Source organism: Molothrus ater, chromosome 3 (assembly GCF_012460135.2).
Source record: "Molothrus ater isolate BHLD 08-10-18 breed brown headed cowbird chromosome 3, BPBGC_Mater_1.1, whole genome shotgun sequence".
Classification (NCBI taxonomy): Eukaryota; Metazoa; Chordata; class Aves; order Passeriformes; family Icteridae; genus Molothrus; species Molothrus ater.
In genome coordinates this window covers 55,402,541-55,418,571 of record NC_050480.2, presented here as the reverse complement: position 1 = coordinate 55,418,571, position 16,031 = coordinate 55,402,541, and the positions used below count along the sequence as shown (strand labels likewise).

Sequence of the window (16,031 nt, the reverse complement as noted above, 5' to 3'; positions counted from 1 at the left end):
AATTATCTGCTCAGGAAAATGCTCTGAAGATGTAAATTGGAAGCAGTGCTTTCACTCCTCTCCAAACCCTCCTCCCCATCCTCTTACGTGAAGACAAGTTGGTAATAGATGCTAAAGCAAGCCAGAGGAGTTTCCAAGTGCCAGTGATAAAAACAGAACTCGTGATCAAGTCACATCCTGTTGTCCAGGCTTCTGGACTAGCACAGCCCCCACCACACACTAAAACAAGGTAGTCTTGAATCTCACAAGAATAATTCATTTTACCAGCACTATTACTCACTTATTTTTTTTTCCTTTTTCATTAGAGACTAAAAATAGGAAGCAGAGTCCATGAGTCAGTGAGACTCCATATCCGTAACCTGTATTGTTCCTACTTCTGTAACAGCAACCATTACCACTGTCACTATTGAAACAAAACCATGGATTACCTAGGTATGATTAATAGCTAGTAACTGAAGGAGTTCACCTGCATACATGTCTTACCAAATAAGAAGTCAGAGAGATCCCAAAAAGAATACACAATATACTGGCAACTAAAACTAACCAAATAGTTTTCAGCCCTTACACACTAAGGTAAATATAATCTTTTTCTACATTCTAGTTCCAGTAACTATAACTAAACAAGCACACCCATCTCCAGCTCTGCCTCATTCATCTTCATGACAGCTTCAAATGGAGCTAGGCATCTTCCTTTACCAGGGGAAATGATTAGGAAGAAAACACCTTGTGCCACATCTAACAGTACAGTGGGTGTCTCCCTTTCATTATAATCCAAAGTTACTGACTGAAAGAGTGAAGAAATAGAGACTCCTTCTTCTTCTTGGATTCTCATGATAGCTGGTATAACAGCTTTCAGTCCAGATTGTGCTGAGGCATCTTCAAAGGCTTTGACTTTGCTCCAAAGTGTGAGTAGAACAGAAACGGAGAGGAAATACTGTTGACTTTTCACCTAACTCTTGGCACATCAGAAAAATAATACAAGCAAAGTCTAGACCAAAAATGCAAAACCCACATATTTAATCATTTATTAAAGAAATTATCTTTTTGTAAATTTATTAGTATGTGCAGTAACTGATGTGTACAGAATGGTCATAAAATGTCTCTTTTGGAATGAATGAGAGAAGATATGAAGGTATTTGTCTCATTAATTAAATTGTGTTTCTATCATACCTCTTCTTAGAGATCAGCAATATCAAATAGTTTCATTTACTTATTTTGAAATACTTCTAAACTATTTAGAAAAAGAATTTAGCAAGCACAATTTGTAAATCTTATCTTCAGGTCCACTGTGATCAGCATTTAGTCTAGTCTAAAAGCAAATGCAAATCAGATCAGGAGGCTGACAGTTGTCTATTATTAAAAAAACAAAGCCAGAAAAATACTGAAGTACAGTTTTCTCCTCTCCAAATCACCCTGCAGCATCAACAAGGAAACACTCTTTCCTCTATGTTCTCTGCTCTTGTTTAGAGCATGTTAGTCATTGTATCCAGTACATGCATATAATATAAATCATAAAAAAATATCAGCCACAGGACGAACATCTTCCTTACCTTCTATTCTTAACCCAAAGACTCCTTACCTTAACCTGGAGTACCATATTCTGGGCAATATTTAGCTCCAACTCTGCCCGTCTCCTTTTTAAATTCTGTACTTGTTGATCCGCATCCTGGAAATATATCCAGAGCTCAGACTTCAACTGTTTGATCTCTTCCCAACCTTGAGACAAATACTGTGAGTGCATTATCTGTTGCTCAATCTAGAAGAAAAGAAATGGAGTAGGAATGCTTTAATTCATCTATTTTTGGAGAATGGAGGATGAATACCATTCTTCCTCTGAGCACAATACTGTACTAAAGCAATTTCTGCACCAGATTCTGAAGGGGCTAACATTATTCACAAAATGAGTCTTAACCTTCAAAAGTCACAAAAATTGTACCTATCAAAGGAAATATAGGTGGAAACAACAACAAAAAAGAATTTAACAATCATTCATGCTTGAGAGAAGCAAGTAAGTTTATGAATGTTTGTATTTCAATGTTCTTTGTCCTCTGTTAAAGCTTAAATTATTTGTATAATTTAGTCTGCTGCATGCCAAGACTATTGCTGGAGTGTACCCTACATAAAAGTTTCAACTAAATAGTTCAATTTAATATGCTTAGCCCAGTTATTTTTTTCTATATGCCTCTTCTGAAATGCCAATAAGAATGCTTACCAGATCTGAGCCATCAATCCTCTTACACCAATAGTGACACAGCTGCTTTTGCTCTAAATACAGCAGTCGGGCGCCTTTAAGATTTAGACACTCAACCAGCTTAGCGTATCTTGGCACTATACCATCTGTGATTTCTTAGCAATGTTTCACTGCTTTGTATGTCAAAGGAGTGTCTTATTCTGATGTTTGGGATGTTTTTCAGCTATTCACTTCTTGGACTGCCATATTTTTATGGGTCATTTGGATGTGTACAATTCCCTTCTGTGGTACGGAATGCTGTTACTGTATGTATTAGATTTTTACTCTTGCTAGATGTAGTTTCAAAACTTAGGTTGTGTGTCTGTGTAAGAGAGATTAAATTTTTCATGTTTAAAACAAGAGGAATGCTCATAATACTTTTCCAATAACTTAAGTTTATAGTTCTATTTTAAACCTAAGCATTAAATGACTTTAAATCTTAAAATTGAGGAAAACTTCTATAAATTAATAAGCAGAAAAATATGTACTTTGATTCATTAACTAAACCATCATATTTTCTATTGTTTTGATGATTATTATATTAGTAATCCATTAATATAGGCCAATATGAACATATGTCTATTGTTGAATAAATAATAACAATAAAATATGTCTCAGATGTAATAAAATACAGAGAATATTAGACTGAATTTTTTTTTGAAAATATAACTTGAATAAAGTTTTCTTCCACAGAATTTTATTTCCGTAGCTTTAGACCAACATCTGTAACATTGTGTAAGTACCTTTAGCAACCTTAGTTGTGTGTCTTTTTATTAGTACCAGGATGGCAATGTATGAATTTAATAATTAAAAAAAAAAAAGAAGCAGAAAGAGAAAACTATTTAACTATCTCTAAAGAAATACTTAAGATGAAAGTAAGATGAAATTTCTTTAAATCATTACCCAATATGACCTTTTTAAAAGGGAACAGATCAAGGCATTTAAAGCTCTAAATAGGATTAGAAGTGGGTTGTTGTGGTTATCTTGTACCGTTTGTTTTGTTTGTTGAATATCTGCTGCTGTACTCTTCACTGTGGCATCTGACAGATCACACATGGAGCACAGGAGATCCAAATATGTATTGGCCTGCTCCTGCAGAGCCCGGAAATGTTTAACCTGAGGGAAGACAACTCAAAAATAAATTCTGAGACTGTGGAAATAATATCTTGCTTCATTGCAATCATACATTTTAGTCTTTTTTCTCTGCCTTCTTATTTTTTCCATAAAATTAAATGTAGAAATACATTCTTTTTTAGGTAATGTTGCTATGTTATAATTATGGAAAGGAATAATCCTTAAAAACTTTATTATTACCTAATTACCAAAGTACTTGGAGACATATGAATTAGCTAGCTTATTTCTTAGCAACACACAGTCTCAACAAGGTAACAGACTTTTCCAATGTGAATTGGAACTAGAGCTTTACTGGCTTGTCAACTATGTCCTGTTCCTACAGCTATAAAATTTTCCAGTGTCTGACAGACGATGAGAAATTCAGTTTAGTGGCACTAAGGTGCTGGTCTCACTGTGTCACACACACCCTGCTTTACCTCCTCTTGTAGGTCTGCCATCTTTAGTATTTCAAGGTCTCTGTTAAGAGAGATGATGGGTGAGACAGCTCTGAATTCCAGCATTTTTAGCACCATACCAGTTTAATTTAATGCCAAGCTACAATTCCAATGTAAAATACATTGTCACTAAGAATAATCAAAAATCAATGAACAAATTCTTAATGGCCAATGCGGGCTACAGGCAGTTATATGCTCTTAGACTGAAAAATTGTTTTAATTGCTTGATAATTGACTCTGGTAGTGTCCATGGTAGTGTGAAAAGGTCTCATGAGGAACATAGTAGATAGATGGGCAATTGGACAAGCAGAAAGACACAACCCCTCTGTTAAACACATCTATGGAATATTTGATTTATCTAACTAGCCAACATTTTTCAGATAACATGTTTCTAAGCATTAAGCAGAGCCAGTAAAAGCCCTCTTTTATTTTTCACCTACAGATATTTTGCATTCCAGGTATTTCTTCTGGGGTTGGAAATGAACATTAAGGCTACACATCTTTCTGAGAAGGCTAGAAAATGTTGAGTTTCTAGACATTTAAATCTCTTATCTGAACTCACCTTGTTAAGAATAATTGAGCTTTTTCAAGCACTAAACTTTTACCTGTTTAACTGCATCTGCCAGGCTGAACGCTGTCCAAGCCGTTGGCTTTAGCTCTGACTGCACAGTAGACAGCCAAGTCTGGCACTGTTGAAGAGTATCCTGATGATTAACATGCTTCTGGAGCTCATGTTCCAAAGTCTGATACACCTAAATAAAACATTTTGTAAGTTTATCACATTTTCAAATATCACATTGTCTCTCTTTTTCTACCTTGAAAACTGCCAATAAAATAGAATTATCAAGATGTTGATTATTTTAGCCCTTGTACATAAAAGTTCCAAGGGCTGAAAGCTCCTTAAACTCTCACTGCACCCTGATAACACGTGAAGAAGATGCACAATATTTAATGCACAGATTCTGAAAAGAAAAACTAGAGATGCAAATGAAGAACATGCTCTCTTTTTCCTGTATCCAACATTTTCGTATTGACTTTTGTTGAAGATTATTTTTGGTTTGTTTTTGGGTTGTTTTGTTTAGGGTTTTTTTGGGTTTTGTTTGGGCATTTCTTTGACTGCTAGCTTGATCTCCTAATTGGTTTAACAGAATGACCCAGCTGTCCCTTCTTATTCTGGTTTTAATGAGAGAGACAGTATTTCCTAGCACATACTTGAGACCTGTTAATGTATGTATGCAAACTATCAACACTAAGACTGCAATTTGCTCCCTAGTTTTTGAAATAGAAAAAGGTCTATTTTTTTCTGCTGCAGCTGCTCAGAAGCTAGTGTAACATGAAGGTAGTGAGCATGTGGCAATATACAGAACTGACAGGCCACTACTTTTGCTGGTTGCAAGACAGCATTTGGATCACAAGGAATTCAGCTGTAGCACAGGAATGATGAAGTGCTCAGTAACCTGGAGGTTCAATCAAAATGGAAACAGTAGGAAGAGTTTTATACCATTTAAAGAAATAACTCACAGAAATAATAATGCACTTTATTTTTAAATGGCATTAAAAAAATCTTTGAAACAAAACTTACTCTTTGGGCTGTGCTACATATGGCAGAATAGCTGTCCCTTGTTCCCTGAAGATGGCTTTGTATATTTTGCTTAAATTTTGCTTGAAGATGTTCTGAGCATTGACTGATCAGGTAATCACCTTTACTCTTAAGGTTGTTTAAACGATCTTCAAATCCTGCAATTTCTTCCATGATAGCCTAAGAAACAGATAAAATGCTTTTGAAGAAATATGCTTGCTGTGGCGCAGAACGTTTTTTTCTCCCTCCTTTAAACACTTTCATCTTCAGATTGGAAAAAAAAAATCAGACAACATGTGTTCTCATAGTCAAGCTGTTGGATTCCATGTTCATTGTAAAGTCATTGTCAAAAGTCTTTACACAGATACCCGACAGAAAGAGCAGTAGCACTGTCATAATGTGTACACATTCTCTGCTCAGACCCCATGACTATGCCTAATCTTCATTTGTTGTATGCTCTTCAGGGCTTCTCCAGCTTCTCTTGTGTCTAGTAATGCAAATTAAATCTCATGCTGAATCATATCTCATTCCATAAGCTCTTTCACGGTGGACAGTTCTTCCATTGAGCTTGGTGTAGATAATTTTTTATCTAAGGAGATTAGTTAAAGAATAGCACACCGATCACAAATAATTTAAAGACTTAAATATTTGCCATTGGAATCTCAGTTTCAGGTAGTGGTAGGTTGGATTTTGTTCCCTTTTGTCTTCTAGAAAGTATTGGCTATGAAGGTATTAAACGATAATAGTACTAACTATTATCTAATAGTAGATAATAGTAACCTTAACACTACCTTGACTAAAAGCTACTAACAGTAGCCTTAACACTAACAGTAACCTTAACACTACCTTGACTAAAAGCTACAACCTAATAGAAGAACCCAGAATTAGAACAACCTAAAAGAGGTACCGGTAGTTTCTGCACTTTCATCTCCATTGCTGTTTTATCAACCACATTCAATGTGGTGATTACATTTTTAAAGTTCTTGTTAGCAGATCCATACTAAGAAAATTTTCAATGTACTTTTTTTCAACCTTAGAAATGCTGAAACAAAAAATACTTCAGGAGTAAAATGACCAAAGTCCAGTTTTTGTGGTTCATTTTCTGGGAAGTCTCAGGGAAAATCTAACACAGAATTCAGATCAGAGTACAACAAAGCTCTTTGTGTAAATGCAGTTTCATCCAAGAAAAGTTGCTAACAACAAGCCAGATTTGTTAACTGCATTAATGACACTGATGCTTATTTACACAGTTAGCAGCAAGAGAAATAAAATAGGGGAATGACAAATAATTAGAGCTCTGGAGCAGAGGCAGAGAAGCAAAGAAGAAAAATTCTATTTTACAAAGGAAGATCACTAGCAAACCCACCTTTTGGTTAGCTAGTTGCTGAGTGATTATTTCAAGATTGTTGCTTTCCATGAGGTCAGGGCTGGCCAATCTGCTGGACATATGTAATAACCACTTTTCTCCTTCTTGCAAATCACTATTGTAATCCTCATGTTCTTTTACTCTCACCTCTAAGGTTTCAACACATGCCTGCGGGTCCACAATAACTGAAATTCATTTTTCAGGTACAAGAGTTTTCACAAGATTTGATTTTACAAGAGTTAAAAAAACCCCAAACAAGCCAAAACCCACCAAGAACTTGAAAACATAGTAAGAATTATCATCTAAATTTATATTCCTGTGAGGAAAGCTTACATGAATAGACTGTAAAGGAAGAAATCAAAACACACATTTATTCTGTGAATACATTTCTGTGAATAATTACTTCTGTGGTACCAAGCAGTATTTTCATTCCAGATGAAACACCATACTTTGAAGACTGAGGGAAACACTTGAGAAATGAACACAATCAACTTGACATTGAATTGACTAACAGTTATTGCACACTCTGAAAGACTGCACTTGACCTACCAAATGCTATGTCTGCTGCTTACAGCCTTTGCATGTACATACTGCTCATGCCTGTGGTAGGCAAATTAAGAATGTATGCACTGACTTAAAAAGAATTTATTCTTTTCAGGAAGCTTCTCTAAATTTCAGCCCCCAAAATTGTATCTAATGCAAAGGGCATCACTTTTTTGCTACAGATCAGAGGTGTGTCTTTAAACTAAAAATCAACCTTGAAAAAAATAAAATAATCTCCTATTGGTGTCTGGATTAGCAATTAAAGGTGCCTAGGTCAAACATAAGTACTAACATGGTTTGCAGAGCTTATCCCTGTTAGGAGTATAACCTATTAAAAGCTTTAGGAATAATCATACTTTAGGATGTATTTAGAAGCATTAGACCTTCCAAAGTACTACATACATATGGACTAATGAATCAGTGTTAATTAATAATGTCCTTGCTGAATTAAATTATATCCATCTTGCAGTTTGTTTTCTCCACTGCCTTTTATTCAACAACTAAACTAAAGAGTGTTTGTGGAGATCAAGCAGAAACAAGAGAGAGTATAATCTAAAGGGATTGATCCCTTCAAGAAATAATGTACTTAGAATTCTAATAAATGCTTTTAAAAGTAGTAACAATAACACAGAATAGTCAGTGATACATACCTCCTTAGTGGTACAAAACACAAAGACCACACATGCCACACTCAATTAATTTCAGCTACCCTGGTTAGATTTATTTACGTAGTTTTTACATACTCAAAATTTGCCTGTCACTTCTGTCCCTCCTCCAAAAGAAAACAAAAAAAACCCAACAAAGCATCAAGAGTAATTAAGGGTAGCTGGTTATTTGTACAGACATGACAACATGAAATAAATAGTTAATTTCTTAAAGAAGGGTAAAAATACAGCAAATTGGAAGAATCCCGAGGTTTCTTCCTTTTTACCTTAGTTTTGCTGCAGAGTTCCTGGTAACTGCTCTGAAGGTCTTGAATGTTGTTCTTTAGAGCCACATCATTCACCAGATCACAAAGTGCCTCTCCCTTTTCAATCACTGACTTTATTGAGGGCTCATGAGACAGAACAGTCTGTTGTATGGACTACAATGCAAGCAAGAATTAAAACGCATCTACTGATCACTGGAGATGTATTTCACTAACGTCCCTTTGATCTGATGCACAGCCTTCTACCATGGTCTATGCCATCCTTTCCAGACAGGCAGAACTTTGTTTACCAAGGCAGAATTCTGTTTCTCAGCCCTGCCCTGAGACAACAACTATGCACACATGTAAAAACAACATGTCCTTTTGAGAGTGACTAGTAGCACGGCTGACAGTCTGGAGCTGGTGAAGCAAAGGAGTCCATCTGCATGAAGTGGCTAGTTCTAGGGATAAAATTTGTTCAGAGGAACAAACTATGAAAATAGGTGGGAAAGTATCACCAAAGCCATCCCCTTAATGAGATGGTAAGGGACACTGGGCAGCTTTAGCAAGAAAGCCTTGAAGCAATGTAGGTACTGCTCAGCAATTACCAAAACATTGGTTTGTTAGCAACATCTTTTCAGCCACAAATGTAAAGCACAGCACTACGTGGGCTGGTGTGAGTAGAGTTAACTCCACCTGAGCTGGGAGCAGTACCATTTCATGAAACATCTGTAATCCTAGAGTATTTTATGAAAACATCATTAGAAGAAGAAATGGGGTTTGTAAACATCTTCTACTCATTTGTGTGACTGGAGAACAACCCTAAACACTTCATTAAAATCCTGACAAAAACTTGGGAGGTTATACAGCTGTCTGGGATATCAGTTGAGCTGGGGCATCCAGCTTTAACAAGAAAGCTGATTAAGTCAATGTAAACAGTGACAATGTCTGAAGTTAAGAAAGACTAACTGATTTCTATATTCACTTCAACTGCAATCACCTCTGTTGAGATCAATGCAATTACTCATATGTGTACTCATAAAAGAATTTTGCTCCATTACAGGAAACTTCCAGCTATGGAAGCCTTTTTAGGACGTTCACATTTCAAATCAAGGGGCTCAGTCTGGTTTGTAGAAGCAGGTATCATGCATGTTTTCATTGATGCTGATTGGGACATTCAGAGCAGAAACATCTCATGTACCTATTGAAGAAACTTGGATACCTGATCAGAGGATTTACTGAGAATCACTAGATTAAAATAAATTCAGTAGTATTATGAGATAACCCTTTTTACCTTGTGTTTGGATAATTGTGCTTTCTTCTCATAGAGTTCACTCTTTGGCTCCACAGGAGCATGTAAGATGGCTTGGTACTCCATGACCCACTGAGTCTGGGCCTTATACTTGTCTGAGAACTCCTTTACCAGCTGAAGACACTTCTCTGAAGTCATGTGCTCCTTTCTGATAGAGCCAGCCAGCTCTTCAAGCTGTTCCACGTGATCTCCAATTTCTTTTCTTAACTGGTCAACTTCATTTTCTTCCATGAATTTTATAGCTCGCTCCCCCTTCTCACGGGCTGATTTCAGTAAACTGTGGCCTATGTCCATATCACTCAATAGCACCTGTGAAGGAAACCTTGGTTAACAGAAAATGTATGAAAACTTGTCCTTTTTAAACTTTGCTACAGACACAGAAAGAATTGCTAGGGAAAATGAGTGGACTTTTCAGTACAAAATTGCCTGGAGTTAAGATGGGTCAAGCTAGAAGGAAGCAGATAAAGCAAATTCTTCTGTCCTGCACTGGGCTTGTGAACTTAAACAAAGCTGAGGGCTCCCAGGAGAGGATCTCTGCTCCAAATTCTGGAACAGATGAAAGCTTTACCTTAGCATATTACATTTAAGCTGCTTAAGCTGCAGAACATATGAAAAGCTCATCTACAACTTTTGGAATGAAATATGAGTGTTTCAATGAAGAGAAATAGGAAGCACTTCTTGCCACAGGGCATAGAAAATACACAGTGCACAGAGAAGGTATACTTGCAGGGAATTGGGGATATAGGAATTTATTTTAAGTTTTAACCTAACATAAAACAGATACAAGCATGCCTTACAGAAAGATAGGACTAGTATTTAGGACTATATTATTTAGGATTATTTGCTATAATCCTAAATAATATTTAGGACTACTTGTAACTTCAATAGCCAAACTATGATCTAAGGAGATGTGATAACAGAAAGTTTTGTACTGTGTAGTCTTATCTCCTCTGGGAAGGTAAAACCAGAATTTTGACCAGCTGTTAAGATGTATCTTAAAATACAGCCTCCTGTTTGTGAACAGAAACAAAAATTGCATTTAAGAAAGCTGTACCTCTAGTTTCTGCACTTTTTTCTCCATTACTGTTTTATCAACCACGTCAAATTTGGTGATCACATTTTTGAAGTTCTTGTTAGTAGCTCCATACCAATTTGTGTAAGCACTAAAAGACAATTCTGACTCCTCCATACAGCGTATTTCTTCTTCCAGAAACTTTACTTGCTCCTTCAGACAAATACAGAGGGTAAGGGGTAGAAACAAGGACCACTCAGATGTTTATCATTGGTATTGGTTTAAGATAACAATAAATTGCTATTTATTAATAAAATCTATTATACAAAGATAAAACATATAAGCTTGAGTTATTTCATAAATAGTGAATAATTCTTACAGGGCTCTTGTCAGGGTGCACGTATGTCAATCACCAATGTTAAAACTGAACTAATACTAAACGCTGAAAATGTACTCACATTTTGAACTTTGAATTGTGACTTTTCATTACAGTACTATGAGGCAATTACTACTTAAATTAACCTGAAGACTTCACCTTACTAAATCAAAATTCCACATACTAATGTGTATCAGTGGCAGTCTGAAAACATTTCTCTTCAGGTCAATCGGCATTCAAGCATACTTTATTCTGAATTTCTCCTCTGAAACTATCAAAAAGATAGTGACAGGGCATTCGGCTTCATTATCCTGATTATGTTTCTGTAATACATTTAATCCAATGAAATCAATGTGTATATGTATCTGAATATATATGTGAATGTTGTGCTAATGAGTCTACAGTAATGAACAGACTCTGATAAAGTCTAATTACAAACGCTTGTATTTGCTTCTTAACTGGCAACTTATGATGTTACAACTTATGATGTTACTTACCAAGACATGAAGAAGAAGAGTTTGGTAGCGAGATGTAAGCTGTGTAGCCTGACTTCCCATTCTACTTGCAGTGAGATTTTCCTCTAGTATTTGCTGAGCCAATACCCCAACCTCCTCTACATCATCTTTGTAGATTGTAATGTCTTCATGCCACTTCTATGAAAAAGAAATTATCAAACTTATATGACTGATTCATACATCTCAAACAATCAGGAATTTAGTTGTAACTAAGTCAGGAAATCATTGAAAAGAAAAACAAATACATGGCTGTAAACATTCATTTACAACTGAAAAATAAAGCAGAATCTAATGAAAGTTATTGTAACAAATATGCTGGAAAGATTTTCATCCCATATGGACTGCATTTCATTACTACCGATACAATACTTGCAATTTTTTCTCCCTTGAAAAATAATAGTAGAAATACAATCTGGACTTTCTATAGATTTCACCTGAAGTTTTGAAGATGACTGTAAAGTGTAACCTGGCTTCCTGTGTTTATTCAGAACCATGTCTTCTCGACTCAAGGAGAATTATTACATCAACACAGTGGGGACTTCATAACACAGTTGGCCACCTTTTACTCTTGTTACCATATTTATACTTTTCCATTCCACTGCCTATCTTTGTACTCAGTTACATTGTCATACACTACGGAGAATTTGAATTACAGATGTCCCTGCAAGATTTCAACATTGTTATAGCCATACCTCCACCAGTAAAATGGGAGGAACCTGGATTTAGAAGGCACAAAGCTCTCTTGGAAACATAATTTTAGTTAACAACTCAGAATAAATTGAAAAGCTTGCTCTCATTTTCGCAGTGCCATCAGGAATTGACATGGAAACCACACATATTATTTTGTTTAAGGAATGCCTTAACTATATTCTTTACCTTCATTTGTTGAAGCTGCATTTCTTTTGTTGCTCTACCAGACCTCCTCCCCGTCCTGATGGCAACTTTCTCCTCCAGGTTTGTTAACCAGTCATTAACCTTCTGAAATTTTTTCTCCATTAACCTCAGTTTGCTCACAGTGGCATTTAATTGGCTTCTTGCTTCAGAAAGCCTGTGCTGATAAACTTGCCAGTCCTGCCGTAAAGATTCCAGGGCTCTGTCTTCTATCTGGGGAATTCCCCAGGGAATTACCTCCTCTCTGGCATGGACAGCAGCATTCAATAATGCTTGTCCCTCTGCACAGTGGACCTGCAGCTCCTGTAAAGGCAGAGTTAGTTACATACCCTACATTGACAGCTTTCATTCACGCATGGCAAAAACCCCCTTGGCTCCTCTGAAGACAGTTGGGCATTCTCTTTAGTTATCTATGGTGAAACATATATTAGAGAGTCTTTCCTCTAATAACACAGCATGCTCACTTACAAAGCACACCAAGTATCATTATTACTGACAACTGAACTGCAGAAAATTATTGACAAAGCATGCATTGAATTCTTTCCTCTCCTGCCAAGTTCATCAGTTCTGAAACACTGGCTGACTGAGACAGCATGGGATGGATGGATGGAATTCATTCACCACAGCATAAATTCAAAACTTTCCAGATGTGGAAAGCAGACCGTAAGACTGGTTCTAAAGTTGAATCTCTTTAAAAAATGAGGCTTCAATCTTCCAAAATAAACCAACAATTTATTGTTACATATGTTTGAGACAACACTCCAGACTAATTTTTGATACCCTCTCCTAGACATATATGGCATTTTCATGCTTATTAGCAATTAATCAGAAAGTACAAAGTGATTAAATCTGATTAGAAAACATAACAAGGAAATTACCTTTACAAAACACAGTTGTGTTTCATCTCAGATTTCACTTGAGATACATATCCATATTTTCAAATGGGTTTTGTAGAGTAACTATAATGAGCAGAAGGATATGCAGAGTCCCTGATCATACAAAGACCCTCTCAGTATCCCGAATAAGGTAATAAACATTTCATATCTCAAGTACAGACTTTGTGCTCCTTCAACAACAGGTATTAAAGCATTTTAAGTCAGCTTAAGATAATAACTGGGGAATTACTGAAGCACTATGGGTTTACTGTTCACTTTCACTGAAGTCAGTCAGTGGAAGTCTTCCCACCTCACTATGGGAGCCAGCCTGAGTGAGTGGAACTGCCTGAAAGTAGGTGCACCTGCACTGTGAGCAATAAAAGATGGAACACCAATGAAAACACTCTTCGTATTTTATGGAACACATAGGGAAAAGAAGAGATAGAGCAACAACTAAGAAAAATTCAATACTTTCAAGAAAGGATTAGTAGGCCTGGAGATTTCATTCAAGGCCTGACACTTTTTTTCCAGAATGAGCAACAGTATTTCCACTACCTTTATTGGCACTACTTTGGAGCAACAAAGGGTTCATATATGTTGCAATTTCCAGTTGGTCTCAAGACAATTTTTGTCTGGCAATAAATATTAGTCTGTTACTATACCATCAGAGGATTGATTGTTTTTTAAATTTAATTGTATTTTTTAAAATTTTTATTTTCCTGAGGGTGTCACACATCACATACCTGTAAATCTCGTAGTGTTGCCTCCTGTTCCTGGGCATCACCATCAAGATGTGATAAACAGTCAAGTTTTTCCTGCTCCTTCTCCAGCCATACTTCAAAGGCCTTCAGATTTCTTTGGTACTCTTGGTGTAAAGTAAGCAGTCCTTCAGCTTTTGTTACAGCCTCCTGTATGTGAAAATATTTACAAATTTGTATACATATCTTAGTGTATTGTCAAACCAAGAGAACATAAACCCCAGCCATCCATCAAGGGAAAAGGTTTGAATCTGATGCTGAACTTTCAAAGAATTCAAGAGTACTTGAATTCTGAAGATGACTCAATTGATTATAGGGAAAGAGGGAGACACATAGGGGTAAAAATACTTATTCCAGAAGATAAGTTTGTAACTTCTTAGATTTAGTTTTGATCTGGGATTACTTTTAAATAACACCTTAGTGGTTAATAACAAAAAACTTCCTTGATTTTTACTGCAATTTAAATCAACTTTGCTGAAGGGATTAATAAGCATATGACCTTAGAAATTGCATTCTTTTCTTTTACTTGACATGTTTTTTTTTGCAAATGGAAGTGGAATCTTCTGTTAGGAATATCCACTATCTTAAGTTTGAAGATATCAGCAGTCCCTACACACAGTAAGAAACAGACTACAACTCTTCTGTGTATGTGGGTGAGCAAGTTACAAAAATTTCAGCACTAAAATATTACCGTATCTGGAGTACAGAGGGAAAGGTGTCATATATTGGTACAAGATTACTCTTACTAAGTGCAAGAAAAATATACTACATGTAATTCCCATCTTCTAAGAAATTATGGGAATGGGGAACCAAGTTCTGATGGAGACAAGACAGGCTTCATTTGAGAGCAGCAGGTTGATAAAAAGACAAACACTTTAATAAACCTATGAATTTACTGTCTGCTTTACCTCTTATTTCTAACAGGTCTGTCTAGCGGGACAAAGGAGGAGAACAGGAGTCCTATCACATCTTTTAAAAGGCTTGTCCATGCCCAGAAGTGGGAATGGGAGAAGGGAGACCAGTTTTCTTGCCTCTCAACAGGGGCTTAGGAAATTACAACTCTTGGTTTGTTCAGACGTGGGCCATAAATCCTTGGGGAATCTTATCACGTTTCCAGCCTGGCCAGAGGATCAGTAAAATATTTGAACATTCTTAACTTTCCAGCTATTTGCTTTGAATTTTTAATTTCTTTCTCATAGCTGATTGCCCTATTAATACTTAACACTATCACCACAGCTGGGAACAGAGAAGCCCAGTCATCTGGAGAAAGAAGCAATGATTCTTGCTACATGAGGTAATATGTACAGAACTCTTGCCTCAGTGAGCCACCATCCATTTCTTCTCATTCCCACACTGTTAGTCTAACTGAGCAAATACAGGTAGCTTGTATAGCTTTGTGTAGGAGAAAAAGGTAATGACTAGGGCATCTCCATGGAACAGTATATTTACCAGCACTTCCCAGGACTTGTCTATCTCTCTGCAAATCTGAGCAATTTTATTCACTCAAGCTCAAAAGAATAATATCGAGCATGGCATTTTTTGCAGTTGTGGAAGAGAGGTCCACAAAACACTGAATCACTTATGTGTTTGAAAAACTGAATTTTGGCTGAATTTTGAATTTTGTCATTCTTCATGACAAAGGCATCACTGAGACAACAGAATTCAATTTTACTACATTACTATTCTGAAGCAAACTCGGCTGTTTGAACATGTGTTAGTCATTATTTAATTATCACAGAAGAACTTGGGTTAACTGGAGGTAATTGCCTAGATTTATCTCTATCACCAGGTCTTTTATTATTTCTTTTTTACCTTATATCTTACCCTAAACCCCATCCTGATCTTAATCTATGTCCTAAATTTTTCCAGATATACAAAATCAATATTTATCAGGAAATGTAGTACCTATTATACTTGTGTCAGTTAACTTTCTAATAAGGTTCATGCCCATTCATAAAATCTCTGTAGCTGCCAAACATTTGTGAATCACACAACTGACTGATAAAATTTAATGCAACCATACACTTATGCAAATCACAAGTCTGAAGATTTTTTCAACATTTCAGTCACACTGGGTAAAGTTATATCTGGCTGAAGTC

The 16,031-nt window shown here is 36.2% G+C and overlaps 1 protein-coding gene across 1 annotated transcript in view; it reads right to left on the bottom strand.

The window, feature by feature from the left end:
• SYNE1 (spectrin repeat containing nuclear envelope protein 1) overlaps positions 1–16,031 on the bottom strand; it is a 288,350-nt gene that overhangs the window by 118,665 nt on the left and 153,654 nt on the right. The window contains 11 exon segments of the mRNA XM_054514453.1: positions 1,580–1,756; positions 3,221–3,346; positions 4,404–4,550; positions 5,381–5,557; positions 6,744–6,911; positions 8,218–8,370; positions 9,488–9,814; positions 10,560–10,730; positions 11,391–11,546; positions 12,285–12,602; positions 13,918–14,082. Coding sequence (XP_054370428.1) covers positions 1,580–1,756; positions 3,221–3,346; positions 4,404–4,550; positions 5,381–5,557; positions 6,744–6,911; positions 8,218–8,370; positions 9,488–9,814; positions 10,560–10,730; positions 11,391–11,546; positions 12,285–12,602; positions 13,918–14,082 — 2,085 coding nt within the window.